Genomic DNA, 25,510 nt, shown 5'->3' on the forward strand with positions numbered 1-25,510 from the left:
GCTCTGCACAAATGGATAGCACAAAGATCAAAAATATGGTCGTCTGATTGAGGCTGATGTCTTAGTCTGGACCTCTGGGATTTTAGATTCATCATTGCCTCCTTCCAGTGCGTTAATGTATGTGTTAAACTGACTTTTCTTCTTTTTCGCAGGGAGGCGCGATACAAAACAAGAAATCCAAGCGCTGCCTGGAGCTGCAGGAAAACAGTGACAATGAGTTTGGCTATCAGCTGGTGCTTCAGAAGTGCAGCGGACAGAAGTGGAGTATAACAAACTTTCACAAAAACGTCTCAACCTAATGCAAGAAGTGGATGCTGTAAAACCTGCCTTGTCCATCATGGGGGGCTCCACAGCGAATCTCAGCACAGGTTTTCCTTACACTACTTGATTCCTTTGCTACTGTGTAGCAAATGATAAAACTTTGCCTGCTGTTTGGTTGTTACTCTTGTTTTTTTATGAAGTGAGTATGTGGACTGGGATGTAGGCTTTTTATTTAGGAATATTTTTATGGTTTTTAGAAAGCTGCTGAATGGTGGAGGGGATGACGGAGAACGGGGGAACATTTTACATCCAAGTGTAAATAAGTTACAAAAAAATTCTAAATATTTATAATGGACAATAAATTTTATGGATACAAAGATCACTGCCTGTGTGTTATATTATGTGACTAGGTGGGATAGGGAGAAGGGAGGGTTGTGATTGGATGTAGAGTGTGGCAGAAGTAGAAGGAAGGATTACGATTGGATGTAGAGTGTGGGTGAAGGAGAAGGAAGGGTTGTGATTGGATGTAGAGTGTGGCGGGAGTAGAAGGATGATTGTGATTGGATGTAGAGTGTGGGTGAAGGAGAAAGCAGGGTTGTGATTGGATGTAGAGTGTGGCGGGAGTAGAAGGATGATTGTGATTGGATGTAGAGTGTGGGTGAAGGAGAAAGCAGGGTTGTGATTGGATGTAGAGTGTGGCGGGAGTAGAAGAAAGGATTGTGATTGGATGTAGAGCGTGGGTGAAGGAGAAGGAAGGATTGGACTTAGAGTGTGGGTGAAGGAGAAGGGAGCAGTGCGAATGGATGTACAGTCTGGCGGGAGGGTTGTCATTGGATATAAAGTGACTGGAGGAGAAAGGAGGGTTGCTATTGGATGTGGAGTGTGGCGGGAGGAAAAGGAAAGGTTGTGATTGGACAGGGTGGCGGTTAGAGGCTGGAGGGTTGTGATTGGATGTGGAGTGTGATGGCTGTAGAAGAAAGTGTTGTGATTGGATATGGAGTATACCGGGAGAAGGAAGGGTTGTGATTGGACAGGGTGGCGGGAAGAGGCTGTAGGGTTGTGATTGGATGTAGAGTGAGGTGGCTGGAGAAGAAAGTGTTGTGATTGGATGTGGAGTATACCAGGAGGTGAAGGAAGGGTTGTGATTGGATGTAGAGTGTGGCTGGAGAAGACGGGATGGTTGTGATTGGATGCAGAGTGTATTGGGAAGAGGGAGAGTGGCCATTAAGATGGATGGTGAGATTAGAAGAAGTGTTATAATTGGGTATGCAGTGGGAGTTGCATTGTATAGCATTACATCCATGATATTAGTAGAGACCAGTGACTGTCAAGAAATCCTGTGAGTTGTGTTTTAAAGAGTTGGTGAGACACTGGTATAGAGGCTGCCTGCGGGGAGAGCAGGATCCAGCTGCCATACTAAAATAAGTAACATTTCCCCCTGATTCATGTGACATTAGATGTCCCCATTACTCATGTCACCTTAGTTCACAATGGTAGATACATTTAGGTGTTGTGTGATCTCCGGCGTCTCTCCTGTAATTGATGCTCATCGCAGCAGATACAATGTAACAGTCTCTATATAGTTTTCATATTTTACCAGTAAAGCTCAATCCTTGGCTCTTCCCCCATCCCCCGAGGAGCTCGACCCCTGGTGACTGCTGACAAGTTCTCAGACTCCGAGCGTAAAACTGAATGAGAATTTTCCGGAGAATCAGGAAATCCGTAGCAGCAATGAAAAGTCTCACCGAGAGATGTTACAAGACTCGGGGAAACCAAAGACATTGACAGATGTAGGAAAGCCTTGTGCCGGCTGCACTTGGTCATTGACTATAAAGTGCAGTCTGTGCAGCCGCACTCTTTCCTAGCAATTCAGCCACTTTGTACAAGAGACCTAAAACGCCCACTGCCACCGATTACTGATGACATTCAAGAGCACAAAAGCCATCCAGACCCCAGAATTGCGGGCGTCTTACAGTGCTGCTGCTGCTACACTTGTACATTGCAACAAGCCCTGATTAACATGGGAATAGGTCCATGCCACAAATGATAAAAGCTATCTAGGATAAAGGTGCAGCACAGAAGGAGTCCCAGAGACTGCTGAAACAGAAAAAAACATAATCTAAGCTATGTACGCTGGCAAGAAGCAAGGCCCAGGAGTGACAACCTCTGCGATTAGCCATAAACAGATAAAAAAGACACATCTCCAGGAACCGACAACCTCCATGGAGATAAACTATACAAAAAGCAATGAATTGGGTCTGTGACCCTCCTTTCTTTGAACCTGTCACCTATACAACATTTGGAGGTTTATCTGCATAGAAATTATTACATTACCTTTATTAAAAAAAAATGTGTGTCTGTTCATGTGCCCTTACCTACAAGAAACCCATTAAAGGATGCTTGGAGTGGCCAAGCACTTACTGGGAATCTGTCACTAGTGTATTCGCTTCCTGACCTGAGAGCAGCATAAAATTGGGACAAAGACCCTGGGATCCAGCGGTGAGTTTCTTACGGGACTCTTTCTATAATCGATATCTGCTGCAGCTCTGGTAGTCTTCTCCGTGACGAGCTGTCTAACATCTCCCACACAACTGACTGCTTTCTTCCTACACTGCATCGGCAGAAAGCTGTCAGAGGTGGGGAGCAGAGATCGGCAGAGTTGATGAATAGCATGGTCTACATTACTGAGAGGACTAGCGGAGCTGCAGCGCAAACGGTGATCTTCTCAAAACTACAGCAAGAAGCCCATTAAGAGACAATACTGGATTCAGGATCTACCCTGCCCCTACTTTATGCCGCTCTCAGCAAAGCCACAGTGGCAGATTACCTTCAAAGATCAATTTACAGGTTGCAAGAAGTGCAGAACTTAAAGGGCTGTTCAGAGAATAGAAAGGACTCTCTGATCCATAGGATAGAGAGGACTTACTGATCACTAAGGGTCAGACTGCTCAGAAAAATGAGTCTGGATCCTGAGAACTGGGATCTGAACAGCCCAATCTTGAATGGAAAGTAAATGTGCATGCTTGATTCATTGTCTACATGACTGCTGGAAATGGTGGAGCACTGTATTCTCCCATCTCCAGCACTCATATAGACAATGAATGGAGTGGAGGTCGAGCATGCGCACTTTTGCTTCAGTCAAGATGCGGCACTGCAGAGCCAAGATCTCGGGATCATAGCGACTGGATCCTCAGTGATCAGCAAGTTTTCACCAATCTTCTGATTCAAAGAATACCTCTTTAATTTAATTGTGTAGTTGTCATTGGAAACTGTCAGCAAGCATTTCAACAGGCACACAACTAGCCGCTTACTGGAGCTTCTAGAGTGAAAGTCAGGTGACTAAAGAAACATTTCCCAAAATGCAAATCATCAGATCAATATCTGGAAAGGCCGTGGTGATTTCAGCTCTGAGGCTGCAGAATTACTTGGTGCAGTATTCTCTCTAAATGTAAAAAATGCGCCAAGAATTTATGATCACCATGTGACATCCTGTAATATCTACCAACAAAGCGACTGTGGAGGATGGGGCAGCCGGAATGATGGACCCGGAGCCGTTGCACTTCGAACGCCGCAAATCTCCAGTGAGAACTTTTCAATTCTGAGGCGGAAAGTGGCAGAAGCAATAATCCGAGCAGATAATTATTCTTTATGATTGGAGATAAAATGTTTGAAGACTGTTTTATGTTCCCCCCGGTGGCTTCACAGATCAGAAGAGGAAATCTATTAGTCTGCGAGCCTCATTGTTAGACGAAACGGCGGTGCGGCGTGAAGATGTATACAAAGGACCACGGATCGCGGGAGCAGAGACATCATCCTGAGGCTGCGGGATTCACATCACTGACATTTCAGTATCTGTACATAGACTGAGCAGAAAGTGATAACATCGAGCAATAATGGGCACTTAAGACGGCCTAAAACCTCTTAATATAATTTATGGGAAGGGGCTTTTTATATTTATCGAGGCAGACAGATGGGGGCTGTGCTCCGCACAGATCTGTTACGGTGTATGGCACGAAGCAGGAGCCAGAGGGTCTTAAAGTAGTTTCTCATAAAGGAAAACTCCGTGCAGAACCCTGGATAGAATACTAATAAGGCTAAGTTCACACTAGCGTTGTGCGCCGCTGCGTCGGCGACGCAACGCACAACGCACGCCAAAACGCGGCAAAACGCACGCAAAAACGCTGCGTTTTGCGACGCATGCGTCGTTTTTTGCCGAAAATCGGACGCAAGAAAAATGCAACTTGCTGCGTTTTTTTGGTCCGACGCTTGCGGCAAAAAAGACGCATGTGTGGCACAACGCAACAAAAAAAACGCATGCGTCCCCCATGTTAAGTATAGGGGGCGCATGACGCATGCGTCGCCGCTGCGTCGCCGACGCAAACCCGACGCACATTAGCTTAACGCTAATGTGAACGTAGCCTTAGTGACTGGGTATTTCCACCCAGTCTGATCTGTGTGTTCATTGGTTCAGAGCGGAGGCCTTTATGGGGAAATGTAACAACTGGAACTTGTTTTGTATTTTTTGTGTAGTTACATTGTGTCGCTCCACCTGTGAACAGAAACGTATCTGGTTAGTAAATCTGACACTGAGCTCAGAAAACGAGTCATAAAACCCACAATATGTCCTCCTAGTGCCTACCTAACTGGCAGAGCGGATATTAATGACGAGCATCGCCGGAAGCCTAGAGGGAGCATTTCACAAGCAGAAGCCGCGTCATCAGGATACTACACGATTGGGACCTGTATAAGTTATGTATCTGTGTGGCTCCTCCAACATTTCTTCCCCTGTAGTGATGAGCGAGTGTGCTCAGATAAGATGTTCTCCGAGCACACTCAAGTCCTAATCCACTATCTTCAGCGTGCTCGAAAAAAATGCTCGAGCCGCCGCGGATGTTCGACGGCCGCAACACAAGAAGGGATTGCCCAACAAACAGGCAATTTATGGTAAACTGTTTTGTAAAATAACTTACACCATTTCTTTGAACCCATTAGTTTTGAAAAGTGGCAAGAGAGCAGCAGATTAATACTAAAGCCTGAAAATGGCAAATTTGGGGAAAAATCGTTACACCTGCTCACTACAGATGCACCTTTTAATGCAATGGATTTTTTTTTTTTTTTTTTTTAAGGCATATGAATTATCAGTCCTAAAGCAGATTGAACACATGTCAGAGATGGTTTTATAAAATAAAATTTCTGTCTCTAAATTTTCTGGCTCTGTCTCCTCGGGGGACCAGCACTGGCTGCTCCGGTTGTTTCCACCAGCACAGAAAGTGAAGACATCACATACTTCACATCACCAACCGATGATGCCTGTGACTGGCCTTAGCAGTTAGGTAATGGAGACAGGACATCATCCAAAACGTACATCCAGTGACCATCACTTCCTGTCCAAATAAGGGACCACAAGGGTGGACAGCGCTAGATCCAGGGGGGTTAGTGCTAGTAGGTCTAATTTTAATATTCTAAAACTATCTGTTGTGTTTTGGTTTTTTTTAGACATTCATAAACTATTTTAACACTTAATATACCTAAAAGGAGCTATCAACAGGTCAAAAGTGGCTAGTTTAACAGTTATTGCTTTTACTTATTCCCGCTGTACCTCCTTTTTTTGGGAGGGTTGGGGGGGGGGGGGTAATCTGCCATATGGTTGCAGAGATATGGTTCTTTTTATTTAGTGCTGATTTTTATGGTCTTCACAAGGGGTGTTGCTCACACTATAATAATGCAGAGCCACCAAATTCACACCCCAGAGGATCCTGTGGGCCACACCTTGAAAAGGCCATAAAAATTCCCACTAAAGTCAATATCTAGGACCATATGGCACTCAACAGGGCAGACAAAGCACGCCGGAGCCGCAGCGTGAAGACAAAAAGAGGACGTCATCCTATGAAGAAAGGAGGCGCTGGACCCGGACCGCGACGACCATCGGACCGGACCGCCCCCAAGTGAGTGAGTATAATCTAACCTCTTTTTCTCATCTTTCAGGATACATCAGGGGCTTATCTACAGCATTACAGAATGCTGTAAATAAGCCCCTGATGCCGGTGGGCTTAGTTCATCTTCGATTTTGGGGGTGACAGGTTCCCTTTTAAATGACTGAGTTCTGACTGCCTGCCATCACCACTAGGGGGAGCTTGCTGCAGCTTAGATTCCCCTAGTGGTAGCTGCAGGAACATAGAATTTAATCTAGTACCTCTAGGTCTATGCACATGAATGGGGCTATGCTACATACAATTTCAGGTGCAATCATTGACAAGAATTCCACTTTTGAGGACAACCTATTCAAATTTTTATAGCAGTAACAATCGAATATATAATCAACAAGAGTGATCGGTATAAGTAGGTCACAATTCCTATCATTCATGCTTGATCGTTTCATTTTCACCGTGACTGTGTATTTATTATGCATGTGACCATCACTAGTCTATAGACCCTGTAGTATTCACGTCCAGGGTCCAGTGTGGGGGATTGTGACTAGAACAGAACACGTCGTATGTTTTCCTGTTTGCAGTAAAGAAGTCGTCTACGTCTCTTAACGAGAAATTGGAATCAATACTCATTATCTCGTCTGCAAAGAGCGAGCATCCCATTAACAGGAAAATGGGACATTGATCGCAGCGGTCTCCGCAATTGCGGCAGATACATCGTAGGCGTCACGTCAAATACTATTAATGTGCTGCTGTCCAAACATGTGGCGTTCAGGGAGCGCGTCGCAGGGTTACAGAGGAAGACGAGTGCTTGGCTTGATTAAGCCATTGACATCTGGCAGCTTCGTCACTTCTCATTCACCTCTTCATTGATTCCTCGTTTCCAACTGCACAGAACTACGATGGTATCTCCAGACTACATGTTCCCGCAAGCTCCAGTCATTACCCTCCATGATGGGAGTCTTCTCTGGAATTGGTACTTCGCAATACCAGGGGACTTGTTTCCAGCCTCATAAAAAAATAAAAAAATACTACCAAATGCAATGTCTAGCTGCACAAGAATCCATCTGACATCTCCAAATGAGCACTAGTCATCAGTAAACCTACTGCCCTGGTAGAGAATGGTAAAATGGAAGTATCTCAGCTGTTGAAGGAAGTTTTTATGTGAGTCTGTTCAACCATGAAGCAAAATCTGCTGCCTATGTCAGCCACTAGAGGGAGCTCACTCCAGATGGCTTTATGACACAGCTCAGTGAGAGTTGTGTACATGTGTATGCAGTGAGCTCCTCCTAGTGGTGGCTGAAGGCAAAATTTAATTGTACAGCTATGTCATTAAGAAAACTAATAATGACAATTTTCCTAGCCCATTATTTGCATGGTGTAATTGAATACATTGCGTTTTGCTAGAAAATTGTGCAATCTTTGTCATGTGATGCCCTGATCTATGTAAACTCCACTATGATCGCTTACCCGCCACCGTCAGCACCTTATTCCTCCCCTCCCCTGCGTCAGCTGCCGCCAACTTCCAAACAAATCTCATTAGAAGTTTGTGGCTCTTCCCCCATGAAATAGAAAATGATGTGCGGCAGGTTTACACTTAACACCCCTGCAATTTAATTGAGGAATCAAAATGGAAATTTAATTGACACATTAACGGGATCGTTCTTGTCGTCTTAGATAATCGCTTTATATTTTCTCTCCCTAACACAAAACAGGCATTAGCGGCAAAGTGAACCCTTCAGCGTTTTTACTTACAAAATATATATATATTTTTTTGCCTTTTTTGATTATGTATGGATGAGACGCATTAAAAAAAAAAAATTAAAATGAAAGGCGCGTGTACTGGGGCGTGTGCCAGCGCCGTCTCCCGTTGCGTACGAATCAGCAGTAATTGTAAAGCAGATGTGTTTAGTTTCCCTTGATGTATTGTACTTATGCATTTCTAAATGATTTTGTAAATGGCTCCGAGTTTCGTTGCCGCAGCCACGATCCTTACAACCGTCAAGTTACCCGGGGATTTCCTTGTAGTGGCTAAATAAATTACAAAATGATCAATGCTTAGAAGTTTCCATTCTTCTTCGTTAGAGATTGAGCTCAGGAGTATTTTATGGCTTCACGCCAAAACAAAACAAAGTCTAAAACAAAAGGAAATTCCGCCAAAGAAAAAAATGCAGGGAGAAGAAAAGAGCATTAGTGCAATAAAAGTTAAAAAAAACAAAAAACAAAAAAAAAAGTCAGGAATTGCCAGTGTCGCCACGACCATATTATAATCCAATAATTTTCTGAGTTACTAAAATGACCAACTTTTCAAATAGTCTCAATTGAAAAACGTTCTACCATTTTGTGTATGCAGCTTCAACACAAATCTATGCGTCTCCATGGTTACAGACTACAAACAAACCCCGTGTAGTCTGATCCAGCAGCAATGTCTTTCCCTTCTGCCTCTTCTTGCAAATAGGCGAAGAGGAGGCAGATGTAGCATGGCTGCAGGATCAAACTACGCAGGGTTTGTTCATTCATAGATTTACTGTGGAAAAGCGTAGTTCAGCAGAAGAGAATTAGAAAAAAAATAAAGACTGAAACAGAATGATTAAATACCCTGCAGTAAATAAATAAACATCATAGTGCATTAAAATAATATATGGTATTTAGTTAACATGTTTTTTGATTTAAAAAAAAATGTGAAAGCCATCCCGCCTCGTCACAGCGACTGTAATTGGGACAGTCCTAACTCTAATATTAAAAACCTTACTTGTCAAGTGACATGCATGTGGATAAGGGAGAAGGACAAGGTAAGGTAGCGGATAAGGTAACAAAAACCCAGTGACAGACTGCCTTTAATTTTATGTTCATGCGGTGGATTAGGAGCTTTTTAGATTCTATTTTTCTCATATAGATATTTGGAAATTAATCAGCAAAAATAATTTGCAGATGTTTTCAAGACCTGTGACTGCAGTTAAGGAATAACTGCTCTTTTATATTTACTTTCCCGCTATTGCATTATACCATTAACTGCAAAAACATTTGTAACTCCCTGAATTTCACACAGAAAATTGTTAAATCGGCTAATGAAGCGTAATTCGTGTGAAGATGGCTTGGAGCTGAGCGTGAGCAGCGTCTTTACTGCAAGAGCGTTCCAAGAGCCTGCTGCTCTCTAGCAGACCCTTGATGATCAATTGGGCATCCGCTCATCCTACAAACTCTCTTTACCCCTCAGACATACTGTAAGGCAGAGAAACCAGATAACCCATGTAGTTTCCCCTTGGATGGTCAGGATCACACCTATTACATATATAATTAGTGGTATACATTATACTCGTCAGGTGATTGGCAGCCTGTTTAAATAGGACGACCATCGGCCAGAGTAAATGCCTCCTTACTGAGAGTCTTGGAAATCTGGCTTGCAGTGAATACACCACACACAGCTCTAGGCTGCATTCACACAGCACAAAGTTTCCCAATGAAGCAAGTTACAAATTTTACTGTATGAAGCAATTAGGTGCAATGGTGAGAAAAAAATGAAAGTGACTTATTCTAGATCTGCTAAAGAAAGAAAAAAAAGTAGTGAATGTTTTGTCATGCAGCTTCCTTGCTAAGACACATAAGGATAGATCAGGGGCTTTAGGCTATGTGCACACGTCAGGAGTTTTTTCGCTATTGTGCATATGTTGCGTTTTTTCGCGGGAAAAAAAACGCATTTTCATTATTTTGCGGGGTTTTTGCAGATTTCCCACTATATTATTGCATCCCAGAACCTCCGGAAAAATCCGCAAAAAAAACGCGAGAAAAACTCAAAAAATCCGCATGCGGATTTCTTGCAGAAAATGTCCAGTTTTGTTCAGGAAATTTCTGCAAGAAATCCTGACATGTACACATATCCTAAATGATGGGATGCATATGTATGCGTATTTTAAGCGTTTTTATAGCGAAAAAACTGCAAAAAATTCGCAAGAAATCCTGACGTGTGCACATAGCTGAACAATTCCTTCAGTAAATTATCCCTTAAAGGGAATATGTCAAAAAATTATCTATTGTATAAATCTGGATGTGTTAATATATCATTATAGTAAACAAAAAAAACATTTAACCACAATGAACAGACTCGGATCTCATCTTTTGAATTGAAGCATTTCATGAGTGTGTACAAAAGTTATATAGGGAAGGTCAGCTATTGTGATTGGCGGATCCTCCTGTGTTATCAGTCATGTATATTGTCATTGTAATCCTGCCTCTGATGATAAGGAGACAGGTGAAAACTAGTGATGAGCGAATATACTCGTTACTCGAGATTTCCCGAGCACGCTCGGATGTCCTCCAACTATTATTTAGTGCTCGGAGATTTAGTTTTCATTGCCTCAGCTGAATGATTTACATCTGTTATCCAGCATAAGTACATGTGGGGATTCCCTAGCAACCAGGCAACCCCCACATGTAATCAAGCTGGCTAAGAGATGTAAGTCATTCAGCTAAGGCGATGAAAACTAAATCTCCGAGCACTAAATAATACTTGGAGGACCCCCGAGCGTGCTCGAGAAATCTCGAGTAACGAGTATATTCGCTCATCACTAGTGAAAACTTTTCCGGAAAGGACAGAAAGTACGAATCTAAATTAAGACCCAGTAGCCAGTATGAAAATGGAAGATTTGTGCTTCTTCAGAGGACAGATCCGTCGTGATATTTGGACCCACACTACTGACCTTATAAAACACTTGTAAAAAGGAAATAAATATGGCCTGCTTCATCTATATATTCATAACAGCTACCTAAACCACCAAGACATATTTATCGGTCGTCCATGACAGCACTACGGAGAGAGGGGATCCGCCCTTCAGGAACAGGAAAACCTACAGATACATAAGGGCGGCACCTCTCCCACGCATCAGTTGGTTTCCTGTTCCTGGAGGACAGGATTCCCTTCAGATACGACTTCATTTCACCTATCAATACCCAGGCCGGCTGTCCGACCCAGGTAGCGAGGGGGTCTCCTACCTCGGGCAGTGCGGGTCCCTGGAAGCGCCACGGTGGGTCCGGGTAGGACTCCACGACAGTGAGCGGTGCAGAGTGGAACGGCGTCCGGAGGAGGTCCGTCTCCAGTGGCCAGCGAGGTAAGTATGTCCCCCCCGGGGTCCGTTCACCCCCCTGGGCCTCGGTCTTCCCCGCTCTGGTCCCCGTCGGTGCAGTGCAGCGTCCTGTGCGCTCCTTTCGGTTCGGGGGGGGCGGGGCCAGAGCCGGGGGTCGGACGCCGGCTTCTGCCGCAATCGTAGCTGTGCTGCGGCCGCAGGCGGCGATGGTATGGCGGCGGGCGGCTGGGTGGTCCGGCGTCTGGGCGCATCCCTGAGCGCACTGCCCGATACCGGAAGTGACACGCGGGGGGGGGGGGCCAGGACCGGAAGTCAAATGCCGGCCGGTTTTTTTGCTAAGAACGCCGCTGTCCTGCATGCGGCGGGGGCGGGAAGGAGCGATCGGAGGCGGGGGAGGGGGGGTGGAGCAGGGATCTGAAAGTGGGGGGGGTGGATTTGGCCTCGCACCTGCACTTGTTCCGGATCCGGGGGAAGGGCTATTTATAGCCAAACAGAACGCTGCAGGGCTGCTTGTGAGCCCATCTGCAGCTATGGATGAGCCGGAAGCTACCGTCGGTCTGCTGGAGCAGGAGCAGGACAGATCCTCGGAGAGGTCCCATGCGAACCCCCACCCGCGGATGCAGTAATCAGGCCAGTCGCAGATCGAGACAGAAGGATCTGGACCGACCCCCCAGTAATCCGGTACCTACCGCTACTGCCTGGGTAAGAGATCTTCGTGAACGTACCCTAATGCAGTCTTTTCCTATATTTATTTCCGTAGGGGAAAAAATGCGCTGGTAAGGCAAAAAACAAGGAGTGCACACTATGCGCTTGCCCTTTGCCAGACGCCTACCCTAAGAGACTTTGTCAGTCGTGTGTGCGGCAGACGGTAGGGAATAAATTGATGGGAACACTGATAGCGGTAGCACCAGATAAATTACATAGCCCTTTTCTCCGCTCCCATAGGTGGCGGAAGAGTCTCCAGAGATTCTATGTTAAAATTCCTGCCAACAATTCAGAATGCCGCTGCCTTTCTCGCGGACACATCTGCAGATTCTGCAAGATTGGCGGCTAGAGCGGCAGGATTATCAAACGCAGCACGCAGGGCCCTATGGCTGAAATGTTGGCCGGGTAACCTTCAATCCAGATCCCGTCTGTGCTCTATCCCATGCGAAGGGGAATACCTGTTCGGTCCAGTCCTGGATGAACTGCTGGAGAAAGCCGGAGACGAGAAGAAGAAATTTCCCAGTCTACCGACTACTTCTTACAGGAGTCCCTTCAGAGGAAAGAGATTCTTTCGAAAAAGGCCAGCTAGAGACCAGAGCAGATGGGACGATAAAAAGAAGAAAGGTACTGGATTTATGTTTGGAGGGGGATGTCAGGAGCCATCCCGTGAGGTCAAAAAACCACCCCAATGCCTAGTCACCCCGGTGGGAGGTAGACTATCTGCCTTCTACCCGGCCTGGTCCAAAATCTCCAGTAGCGATTGGATTTTGGGGATAATAGCTACGGGTCTGCGGCTAGAGTTCTCCTCTATTCCTCAGAATTTCTTCAGAATTACCCCACTCAGGTCCTCTCCAGCAGAACAGGCGGCCCTGGAATCGGAAGTTCACGACCTGCTCAATAAGAATGTCCTATCAGAGGTTCCGGAAGGAGAACAGGGTAGAGGATTCTACTCTCCTCTATTCCTAATACGTAAACCTGACTGCTCCTTCAGAACTATTATTAACCTTAGGGCTCTTAACAATTTCCTGACCGTACAATCATTTAAAATGGAAACTATTAACACCGCAATAAAGCTACTGTTTAAAAACTGCTTTATGGTAGTACTGGATTTAAAGGACGCCTACTATCATATCCCCATTTATGCAGGACACCAACGATACCTGAGGGTGGCGGTACGGTTGGATGGGGTAGTCAGACACTTCCAGTATAGGGCCCTTCCCTTCGGCATATCGGTCGCCCCTCGGGTATTTACCAAAGTAATGGCTGAAGTTATGGCACACCTACATAAGTCCGACATTCTAATAATCCCCTACCTGGACGATCTCCTTATAGTAGGTAAAACGGCGGATCACTGTCTGGAGCAGTTACATAAAGTAATGTCTGCCCTGGAGCATCTGGGGTGGATGCTAAATGTTAAAAAATCACGGTTACAGCCCATGACGGTGCAGCGATTCTTAGGCCTGACCCTGGATTCCCAGGTCCAGGAATGCCGTTTGCCTCATGAGAAAATTGATCGCCTGCACCTTCAGGTGCTAAACGCCTCTAAAAACCCACCATGTCCCTTAGAAGAGCCATGTCTCTGTTAGGCTCTCTCTCGTCCTGTATTCCAGCGGTCCGATGGGCCCAGTATCATACGAGGATGCTTCAGGGCGAGGTGCTGTTACAACAAAAAAGATTGGGCGGATGTTTGGAGAGCCTGCTGACTCTATCCCAAGACGCTATTGTATCCTTCGAATGGTGGCTAGACAGAGAGAACCTGTCCACGGGGGTCCCCTGGGAATATAATATAACTCGTATAGTCACCTCAGACGCTAGCCCTTCTGGGTGGGGGGCTCATATGGGGGATACATTGGTCCAGGGGCTTTGAGATCGGTGTCAGATGGAAATGTCCTCCAACCTGAAGGAGTTAACGGCAGTAGAACAGGCGGTTCAAACACTCCTTGTCTATCTACAGGGCCACCACGTGCGGGTATTCTCGGACAATCGGGTCACCGTGGCATACATAAACCACCAAGGCGGGACCCGTTCCAAATCCCTAATGTGCGTAGCAGATCGTCTGTTCCAGCTAGCAGAACAACATCTTCTCTCGTTGACGGCTCTTCACATAAGGGGAGCAGAAAACACTATGGCGGATTTCTTAAAGGGACTCTGTCACCTGAATTCCTGAATTTGGAGGGAACAATTTTCAGCCATAGAGGCGGGGTTTTCGGGTGTTTGATTCACCCTTTCCTTACCCGCTGGCTGCATGCTGGCTGCAATATTGGATTGAAGTTCATTCTCTGTCCTCCGTAGTACATGCCTGCACAAGGCAATCTTGCCTTACGCAGGCGTGTACTCCGGAGGACAGAGAATTAACTTCAATCCAATATTGCAGCCAGCATGCAGCCAGCGGGTAAGGAAAGGGTGAATCAAACACCCGAAAACCCCGCCTCTATGGCTGAAAATTGTTCCCTCCAAATTCAGGTGACAGAGTCCCTTTAAGCCGCAACACATTGAGGCAGGGAGAGTCGTCCCTGAACGGCTCCATCTTCAACCTCATCGTGGAAAGGTGGGGTCTTCCGGAGGTAGACCTTTTTTGCCACAAAAGAAAACAGGAAAGTGACACAATTCTGCTCTCTGAACCCCAGAGAAAATCCTCTGTCAGTAGACGCCCTCCTCATAGACTGGAACTTCAGGCTAGCCTACGCCTTTCCTCCCCTGTCTTTACTTCCTCTGGTGGTGAGGAAAATAAGGAAGGACAAAGCCACAGTAATAGTAATTGCCCCCTTCTGGCCCAGAAGGACATGGTTTCCATGCCTAAGAGCTATGTCGATATCCGACCCGTGGGTCTTGCCAGACATCCCGGATCTCCTATCCCAGGGCCCAGTCTACCATCCTCGGGCGGTTGGCCTTCATCTGACGGCGTGGATTTTGAGCGGGCGCTGTTAAAGGATAGGGGGTTCTCTCCGGGCCTCATTAACACTCTGCTGAAGAGCAGAAAAATAATCACCACAAAGATTTATGTCAGGATCTGGAAGAGGTTCCTTCAGAACTCGGGGATAATAGCTGGTCAGTCAATACCGATAGACCAGATTTTGGAATTCTTACAGAAGGGGTTAGATATGGGGTTATCCCCGAATACACTTAAAGTGCAGGTATCAGCCTTAGGGGCCCTCTTTGGCTGCAACATTGCTGAGAATCACTGGGTCAGCAGATTCATCAGGGCGACAAAATGGTCTAGACCAATGGTGAAGAATAGGGTCATGCCATGGGACCTGAACCTAGTCCTCTCAGCCATGACAGAGGCCCCATTTGAGCCAATTGCATCTGCCTCTATTAAAAATTTATACCTTAAAGTAGCCTTCCTGGTGGCCCTAACATCGGCGCGATAGGCGACATCCAAGCATTATCCAGGGTTCCCCCTTACATGCAGCTTAGGGATGATAGAGTGGTACTATCCCCTGATCCAGCATATCTTCCTAAAGTAGTGTCCAGATTCCACAGAACACAGGAAATAGTTCTTCCATCTTTCCTCCCCAATCCTACTAACGATAAGGAAAGGAAGCTACACACTTTAGATGTAAAAAGATGTATCCTGGAATATCTAGCCGTAACTGATCCCTGGAAGACAGATAACGCCCTATTCGTGTCCTATCAGGGTAGTAGGAAGGGTCATAGAGCATCGAAATCTACTTTAGCTAGATGGATCAGGGAGGCTATCTCGCTGGCATACATCTCAAAGGGCAAGCCGGCGCCTGAAGGTCTGAAAGCGCATTCCACTAGAGCTATGGCGGCTTCGTGGGCGGAAAGATTGGAGGTGTCGATCGACCAAATTTGTAAGGCTGCTACTTGGTCTTCCCCAAACACATTCTATAACCACTATAGGTTGAACTTGGGTGCCTCTTCTGACCTCTCTTTCGGTGTAAGGGTGCTGCAAGCTGTAGTCCCTCCCTAGTTAGTTACTCTCTGCAATTCTCTCCGTAGTGCTGTCATGGACGACCGATAAAGTCTTAGTTACTCACCGGTTAACGGTGTTTTTCGGAGTCCATGACAGCACCTGTACATACCCTCCCGTCTTCTTAAGTTCTGGGTGTACACCTCTTCCTTTGTTTATATAATTAACGGGTAGTGAATAGTTAAGTTATTGTATCATTGTTTATTATGTATGCTATTAACCTTGGTGGTCCTCTTGTGCTCTGTAAACCAACTGATGCGTGGGAGAGGTGCCGCCCTTATGTATCTGTAGGTTTCCTGTTCCTGAAGGGCGGATCCCCTCTCTCCGTAGTGCTGTCATGGACTCCGAAAAACACCGTTAACCGGTGAGTAACTAAGACTATTCTGTACTTTGGGTTAATCTATGTACTGCAGTCAATAAATCCATTATTCCACACATTGCTGTTATTTTAGTCTGGAGTCATTTCCTCACCCCATCTACAAGGGTCTATAGAAAGTATAAAGACCAGCGAAGAAGCAGAGTCCGCCACTTATAAAATGTAACATCCTACACAGCATACATAGAATCTAGATGATCATAGATTCTCCGTAACATCCTTGTGTTTTGGATTTGCTGCACACACAATCACAGAAAGCACAAATCTTGACATTTATCTTCCCAATTCTCATCTGTTGCAGGTACTATTTTCATTGCTGGTAAACTAGAATTTACTCTCTAAAAACTGCAAATCATAAAACAATAAGGATTCAAACACTGAAACAACACAGCACAAGATGTCTCCAGATTATACACAATTCAAACCGCAAAAAGAACACATTTATTAGCACCGAAATTACACAATTAACCCAAAATAATCTAATCTGCTGGGAAAATAACTACTATAATACTACCCCTATGTACAAGAATATAACTACTATAATACTGCTCCTATGCATAAGAATATAAGTACTACAATACTGCCCCCATGTACAGGAATATACTATAATACTGCTCCTATCTACAAGAATATAACTACTATAATACTGACCCTATGTACAAGAATATAACTACTACAATACTGCCTCTATGTACAAGAATATAACTTCTATAATACTTCCCTATGTACAAGAATATAACTACTATAATACTGCCCCTATGTACAAGAATATAACTACTATAATACTGCTCCTATGTACAAGAATATAACTACTACAATACTGCCTCTATGTACAAGAATATAACTTCTATAATACTGCCCCCTATGTACAAGAATATAACTACTATAATACTGCTCCTATGTACAAGAATATAACTACTATAATACTGCTCCCTATGTACAAGAATATAACTACTATAATACTGCCCCCTATGTACAAGAATATAACTACTATAATACTGCCCCCTATGTACAAGAATATAACTACTATAATACTGCCTCTATGTACAAGGATATAACTACTATAATACTACCTCTATGTACAAGAATATAACTACTATAATACTGCCCCTATGTACAAGAATATAACTACTATAATACTGCTCCTATGCATAAGAATATAAGTACTATAATACTGCCCCCATGTACAGGAATATACTATAATACTGCTCCTATGTACAAGAATATAACTACTATAATATTGCTACTATGTACAAGAATATAACTACTATAATACTGACCCCATGTACAAGAATATAACTACTATAATACTACCTCTATGTACAAGTATAACTACTAAAATACTGCTCCTATATACAAGAATATAACTACTATAATACTGCCCCTATGTACAGGAATATAACTACTATAATACTGCTCCTATGTACAAGAATATACTATAATACTGCCCCTATGTACAGGAATATAATTACTGTATATACTCGAGTATAAGCCGAGAATTTCAGCCCATTTTTTTTAGGCTGAAATTGCCCCTCTCGGCTTATACTCGAGTCATTCCCAGGGATCGGCAGGGAAGGGGGAGCAGCAGCGGTCTAATAATATTCACCTGCTCCTGGCGCACTCCCTGCACGTCCCTGGTTCTCTGAGTGCCAGCAGCTTTTTCCTGTACCGAGCGGTCACATGGTACCGCTCATTACAGTAATGAATATGGACCCGACTCCACTCCCATAGGGGTGGAGCCGCATATTCATTACTGTAATGAGCGGTACCATGTGACCGCTCAACGCTGGAAGAAGCTGTCAGTGCCTGGAGAACCAGGGACTGCACCGCGCCAGGAGCAGGTGAGTATAACGCAGTGCGCGATATTCACCTGTTCCTCGTTCCACCGACGGCTGCCGCTGCGTCTTCCCCATCCTCTGCAGTGATGCTCAGGTCAGAGGGCGCTGTGATGCAATTAGTGTGCGCGCCACCCTCTGCCTGAACAGTCAGTGTAGAGGACGGGGAAAACACAGCGGCGGCCGTTGGTGGAACGCGGACTGGTGAATATAGCAAGTGCCGGGGGCCTGAGAGGTGAGTATGTCATTTATTTTTTTTTATCGCAACAACAGCATATGGGACAAATGTCTGTATGGAGCATCTTATGGGGCCATGTGCAGCATTATATGTGGCAAATATCTGTATGTTGCCATGTGCAGCATTATATGAGGCAAATATCTCTATGGGGCCATGTGCAGCATTATATGGGGCAAATATCTCTATGGGGCCATGTGCAGCATTATATGGGGCAAATATCTCTATGGAGTATCTTGTGGGGCCATGTGCAGCATTATATGGGGCAAATATCTCTATGGAGCATCTTAGGGAGCCATAATCAGCATTTGTGGAGCATTATACGGGGCAAATGTGTCTATGGAGAATCTTATGGGGCCATAATCAACATTTGTGCAGCATTATATGGGGCATATTTTAATATGGAGCATCTTATGGGGCCCATTATAAACTGTATGGACCATTATATGGGGCGTATTTTGTATGGAGCATCTTATGGGGCCCATCATGAACTGTATGGAGCATTATATGGGGCTCCTGATTCAATATGGATATTCAAAAACACTTAACCTACTGATGTCTCAATTAATTTTACTTTTATTGGTATCTATTTTTATTTTTGAAATTTACCAGTAGCTGCTGCATTTTCCACCTTAGGCTTATACTCGAGTCATTAAGTTTTCCCAGTTTTTTGTGGCAAAATTAGGGGTCTCGGCTTATACTCAGGTCAGCTTATACTCGAGTATATACGGTACTATACTGCCCCTATGTACAAGAATATAACTACTATAATACTGCCCCATATGTACAAGGATATAACTACTATAATACTGCCCCTGTGTACAAGAATATAACTACTATAATACTGCTCCTATGCATAAGAATATAACTACTATAATACTGCCCCTATGTACAAGAATATAACTACTATAATACTGCCCCTATGTACAAGAATATAACTACTATAATACTGCTCCCTATGTACAAGAATATAACTACTATAATACTGCCCCTATGTACAAGAATATAACTACTATAATACTGCTCATATGCATAAGAATATAAGTACTATAATACTGCCCCCATGTAGAGGAATATACTATAATACTGCTCCTATGTACAAGAATATAACTACTCTAATATTGCTACTATGTGCAAGAATATAACTTACTATAATGCTGCCCCCATGTACAAAAATATAACTACTATAATGCTGCCCCCATGTACAAGAATATAACTACTATAATACTACCTCTATGTACAAGAATATACCTACTAAAATACTGCTCCTATGTACAAGAATATAACTACTATAATACTGCCCCTATGTACAAGAATAGAACTACTATAATACTGCCTCTATGCACAAGAATTTAACTACTATAATACTGCCCCTATGTACAAGAATTTAACTACTATAATACTACTCGGTGCAGGAGAGAGGTGTGGGAGCTGCAGACGTGATGAGAGAATCCAGCCAAATGAGGTTGAGTCCAATCATCAATACACAGGTGGGTGCCAATCGCGCTGGAGAGCACAGCAACAACAAAGTTATAATACTGCTCCTATGTACAAGAATATAACTACTATAATACTGCTCCTATGTACAGGAATATAAATACTATAATACTGCTATGTACAGGAATATAACTACTGTAGTACTGCCCATTTAATTAGCAAGAACAAATCTCGTAAGTCTCAGTAAAATTAGTTTATGGAATAATGTGCTGGAATCTGGACGACAACTTTGCAGTAATACATAAATAAGAGATCGATTACAAACTACCATTCAGAAGTCTGGAAGGACAGTGACATGTGATTTAACTTTCACAGCAATAGAGATGTGACCTGGCTGCTCCTACATGGGCCTTCCATTCAATATTGGCAAATTATTCTTTAAACTGTCACTTAAGAGGAAGTTTTACTGGCAACCCTATGAGTTGTATTCTGCAGATACAATGCAACTGGTGGAGGATTCAGATGAAGATCCTGCAGTAATACTGGCTGCCTTCAGGACCATGGACAGCAAGTGACTATGTCTGCTGTTTTGTGATAACTCAGGACTTTGTAGTCATCACACAGGAGGCACCTGTAAAGAATTATTCTTGTTTTTACTTTCTTGATATATCATGTAAAAATTAGAGATGCAATGCTGATTTAATTAATAGAGCAGACTGATTGCTTTAAAAAGGGGCAAGTGCTTGAAATCATTGCCTTCAGTTAATTATGGTCATCTCCAAAGATACACGTGAACTCATCATTGTCTTGCATCAAAAGGGCTTTACAGACAAGGACATTGCTGCTTCTAGGATTACCCTAATCAACCATTTACCGGAGCATCAAGAACTTCAAAGAGAGAGGTTCAATTGCTTTTAACAAAGCTACAGGGTGCCCAAGAAAAGTCCGCAATTGCCAGGACTGTCTCCTAGATAAAGATTCAACTACAGGATCGGCTAAGCACCAGAGCTTGCTCAGGAATTGCAGCAGATAGATGTCTGCATTTGGATACATAGTGAGGTGACGGCTTTTGGCAGGCCTGATGTCAACAAGGAAGCAATAAGCCACTTCACTCTAAGAAAACCATCAGGGACAGACTGACATTCTGCAGGAAGTACAAGGATTGGAGAGCAGATGACTGAGGTAAACTTATTTTCTCTGATGAAGCACCCTTCAAACCATTTGGGACATCTGAAAAAATGATTTTCCTGAGAAGAAATAGTGATTGCAGACACAAGACTCATGGTAGAGAACAGTGAAGCATCCTCAGACCATTCACGTGTGTGAGCTTCTCATCCATGGAGGGGCCTCATGCACAATTTTACCCAAGAACACAGCCATGAATAAAGAATGGGATCTAAGTATCCTCAAACAACAATGTCTCCCAATGACCCAGGAGCAATGTGGTGATGCGCATCGAGACCATGATACAAGTGATAACTAAGTGGCTCGGTAAACAAAACATTTTAATTTTAGGTCTATGGGCAGAGAATCCCCCAGATCTCAATCCCATTGAGAACCTTTGGCGAATACTCACAAAGTGGGGAGCACAAACAAAAACACAGAAATTGTGATAAAAATTAGCACTAGATAAAAATGTATGGTCTTTGCCAAGGATGGCAGGTCACAGGGTAATTTTGCAGAGCAGTGTAAAGGTTCATATCTCTGGAACCGTATGGCAGATTTAGGGATCGTTCTCGGACAAGAGCGAGAAAAAATAAAAATGCACTGCACTCTGACCAATGTTATTCAATGAGTCTGTGCTGATCTGCAAGTTTTTTCTCAGCTGGAATCAGACTGAGGAAGGAAAGAAAAACAAAATTTGCAGCATGCTGAAAGTGACCTTGTATATTGGGCAAGTCTCACCAATGAAAGTCAATGTGGGCAAGATGAAAAAAATGACAGCACACGGACCATGCATATGCTGTCCGATTTTTATGCACACATCTTAAAAAGAACCAAGAAATTGCATCAGTCATAACCCTTAGAATGGATGAAATAGATGGATAGTACAGACGAATATCCTGCAGATATATAATTTCACAACCCCCTACATATTATAAACTTGCACCCTTTAGTGCTTTTCATGGGCTCCACGCAGTAATCCATCGCTTCCCTTGACGTTTCCAGATTCTGTTTTGAAAAGCCTAAGGAGAATTGCGCTGAGTCTCTATAGGCTTTGAGCAGCAGCCACTCCTGCCTCACGTGGTGCTCCTCAAGACCTGGCAACCGACCAGTGGTCAAGTCAGTAATGAAAACACTCAGAGTTGCAGAGCTTCACAGAGACGCGCTGGACTACGTCGGATCTGCATGGGACCTTTATTTCTAATAAATTGGTGAACCAGGGAAAAACTGTTACATATCTTTCTATTTCTAACATTCGTGCTTGATGTCAGCTGCATTTTTTTGACAATTCCCAGCTGACATCAACCCCAAGCCTCATTTCCCCGATTGCCAAGGCACAAGGGCAATCCGGAAGAGGAAAGGTGAAGCGCATCTAATGTGATGCTCCACTTCTAAAGCGGCTGATGGCTAAGGCTGGGAAGGGGCCAATATCCACGGACCTTCCAAGCCTGATAATATCAGTTCACAGCTGTCTGCTTTACCTTTGCTGGTTATAAAAAACAATTGGGGGGACCCCATGTAGTTTTTTTCATTTATGTATTTATTTGGCTAAACAAGCATAAAAAGCTCAGCAATAAACTCCATGTTAAAAGCACTAAAGAGTGCAAGTTTATTATATGTAGGAGGCTTGTAAAATTATACTGTATATCTGCAGGACATCTATCATACGGATGCTAGGTGAGGGGAAAAACACAAAAAAACACTTTCATAACACTTGCATGGCATACGAAATGATATGAGCATGACACTCGTTCATCTTTTCTGGATGAACAAGGGAGTAATTATTAATTTGCAGATGTGAGCAAACCCTTAGAAAAACAAAATATCGATGGGAGCAGGAGGAGTAAAATAAGAGGAATAAATGCACTATTGACCTGTTGACGGATCTTATTTAAAATTAAGTTATTATTGAGTACAATTTTTTATCATTTCTTCCCACCTATAAAGAACTTTTAGCATCAGCTATGAACAGGTTAACATCGAGAGGTACCAGAGTGCTGGAGCGTGGCTGACAATTACCTCCACAAAGTTCCCAAAATTCATTTTTGAAGAGAAGGTTCCTAAAAAAGATTTTATAACAATCAATAAACGTCGTTGTGCCTGGCGGCTCGCGGCGACTTGCTGACACCGGGCTCAGAGAACACGTCAAATCCAAAATTACCTCCTCAAATTGGACATGGATTAGTTGAGAACTTCAGTCATCTGCAATAATCACCCGAATGACAAGAAGAAAGTGAAGTAGGGGTGAAGGATGGATCTTGAGTACGTGGCACCGTCCAGAAAACAATTTAAGAAACAGTAAGAAGAATATAAAAACATCTAATATGTCTACCAGAATGATATGACCTCCAAATCCCAAACAGAAGGGACTGGATATATATTCAACAATATATTTCTTTAATTAATTCTAACAATTATCTCTGGACTAAAGAAAAATGGGAATGTCCACATGCACACAATTTTATCTTCAGTGCAAATTGTCTCTGATCATATTTTCTGATACGTCTCCACACTGATACAGAGCTCTAAATTCCCTACATAGACAAAAGTAAAATGTACATTTGTCTGCAGCCTCCACTAGGGTTAGCCCATTGTATACTAATTTATTATTGAAATCAATGTATAATCAATGTGAAGGAAGCTCCCCCTACTGGCGGCTGCAGGTAGGCAATGCTATAATGTACTAGTATGGTGATCTTACTCCTATAATTACTACATAGACCAACTGACACCTTTATACCAAACAGCAGCTTCTACCGACCAGTTTACATGTTATATTTTAGTTATAGCTTTAGAAAATACAAAAAATAATTTGCTCTTTTTCCGACATAACCATAATCCAAAATATTAGCGATAATAGTGCATTTTTACATATTTTTTGTGAGATAGAGAGGCTTCTGTACATTTAGAGTATTATTAGACCACAGTCCTAGATATATGACAGGCCCCTTGTGTCACCGCTGCCTGAACCGAAATCTTCATTCTTCAAATGTGTCAGATTAAGTATTGTTATCCAGGAAACTATTCTCATCTCTTATCTATTGGGAGGATTGTGATGTATTAGAGGAGCCAGCGTCAACCGAACATAAAAATATATTACTGAGGTTGCATGGTGCTGAGCCTCAAAAGCAAAATGGGGCCGTCTGACCACAGGGCGATCTCAGGATTCTGTCAAATTTTACAAACACAAGGTACTCTAATAGAATATAATTGTCATTCTATAGAATACACTATAGCACTTATCTTCTACTTATCCCAAGATAGAAGAATGGAGTCACTGTGTACATACATTACTGATCCTCAGTTACATCCTGTATTATACACCAGAGCTGCACTCACTATTCTGCTGGTGCAGTCACTGTGTACATACGTTACATTACTGATCCTGAGTTACATCGTTACATCCTGTATTATACTCCAGAGCTGCACTCACTATTCTGCTGGTGGAGTCACTGTGTACATACATTACATTACTGATCCTGAGTTCCATCCTGAATTATACCCCAGAGCTGCACTCACTATTCTGCTGGTGCAGTCACTGTGTACATACATTACATTACTGATCCTGAGTTACATCCTGTATTATACTCCAGAGCTGCACTCACTATTCTGCTGGTGCAGTCACTGTGTACATACATTACATTACTGATCCTGAGTTACATCCTGTATTATACCCCAGAGCTGCACTCACTATTCTGCTGGTGCAGTCACTGTGTACATACATTACATTACTGATCATGAGTTACATCCTGTATTATACTCCAGAGCTGCACTCACTATTCTGCTGGTGCAGTCCCCGTGTACATTACATTACTGATCCTGTACTGATTCTGAGTTACATTCTGTATTATACTCCAGAGCTGCACTCACTATTCTGCTGGTGGAGTCACTGTGTACATACATTACATTACTGATCCTGAGTTACATCCTGAATTATACCCCAGAGCTGCACTCACTATTCTGCTGGTGCAGTCACTGTGTACATACATTACATTACTGATCCTGAGTTACATCCTGTATTATACTCCAGAGCTGCACTCGCTATTCTGCTGGTGTAGTCACTGTGTACATACATTACTGATCCTGAGTTACATCCTGTATTATACCCCAGAGCTGCACTCACTTTTCTGCTGGTGTAGTCACTGTGTACATACATTACTGATCCTGTACTGATCCTGAGTTACATCCTGTATTATACTCCAGAGCTGCACTCACTATTCTGCTGGTGCAGTCACTGTGTACATACATTACATTACTGATCCTGAGTTACATCCTGTATTATACTCCAGAGCTGCACTCACTATTCTGCTGGTGCAGTCACTGTGTACATACATTACATTACTGATCCTGAGTTACATCCTGTATTATACCCCAGAGCAGCACTCACTATTCTGCTGGTGCAGTCACTGTGTACATACATTACATTACTGATCTGGAGTTACATCCTGTATTATACTCCAGAGCTGCACTCGCTATTCTGCTGCTGCAGTCACTGTGTACATACATTACATTACTGATCCTGAGTTACATCCTGTATTATACCCCAGAGCTGCAC

At 43.5% G+C, this 25,510-nt stretch overlaps 2 protein-coding genes across 3 annotated transcripts in view; one reads left to right on the forward strand and one right to left on the reverse strand.

Moving 5' to 3' along the window:
* The window catches only part of GALNT18 (polypeptide N-acetylgalactosaminyltransferase 18), a 240,199-nt gene extending 239,554 nt beyond the window's left edge, over positions 1-645 (forward strand). The window contains exon 11 of the mRNA XM_077287257.1: positions 153-645. Within this exon, the coding sequence (XP_077143372.1) occupies positions 153-299 (147 nt within the window). The 3' untranslated portion in view covers positions 300-645. The remainder of the gene's footprint in view (positions 1-152) is intronic.
* Positions 1-25,510, reverse strand: part of LOC143806570 (uncharacterized) — a 99,021-nt gene that overhangs the window by 39,300 nt on the left and 34,211 nt on the right. The window lies entirely within an intron of this gene.

This window comes from Ranitomeya variabilis, chromosome 2 (genome assembly GCF_051348905.1).
Source record: "Ranitomeya variabilis isolate aRanVar5 chromosome 2, aRanVar5.hap1, whole genome shotgun sequence".
Taxonomy (NCBI): Eukaryota; Metazoa; Chordata; class Amphibia; order Anura; family Dendrobatidae; genus Ranitomeya; species Ranitomeya variabilis.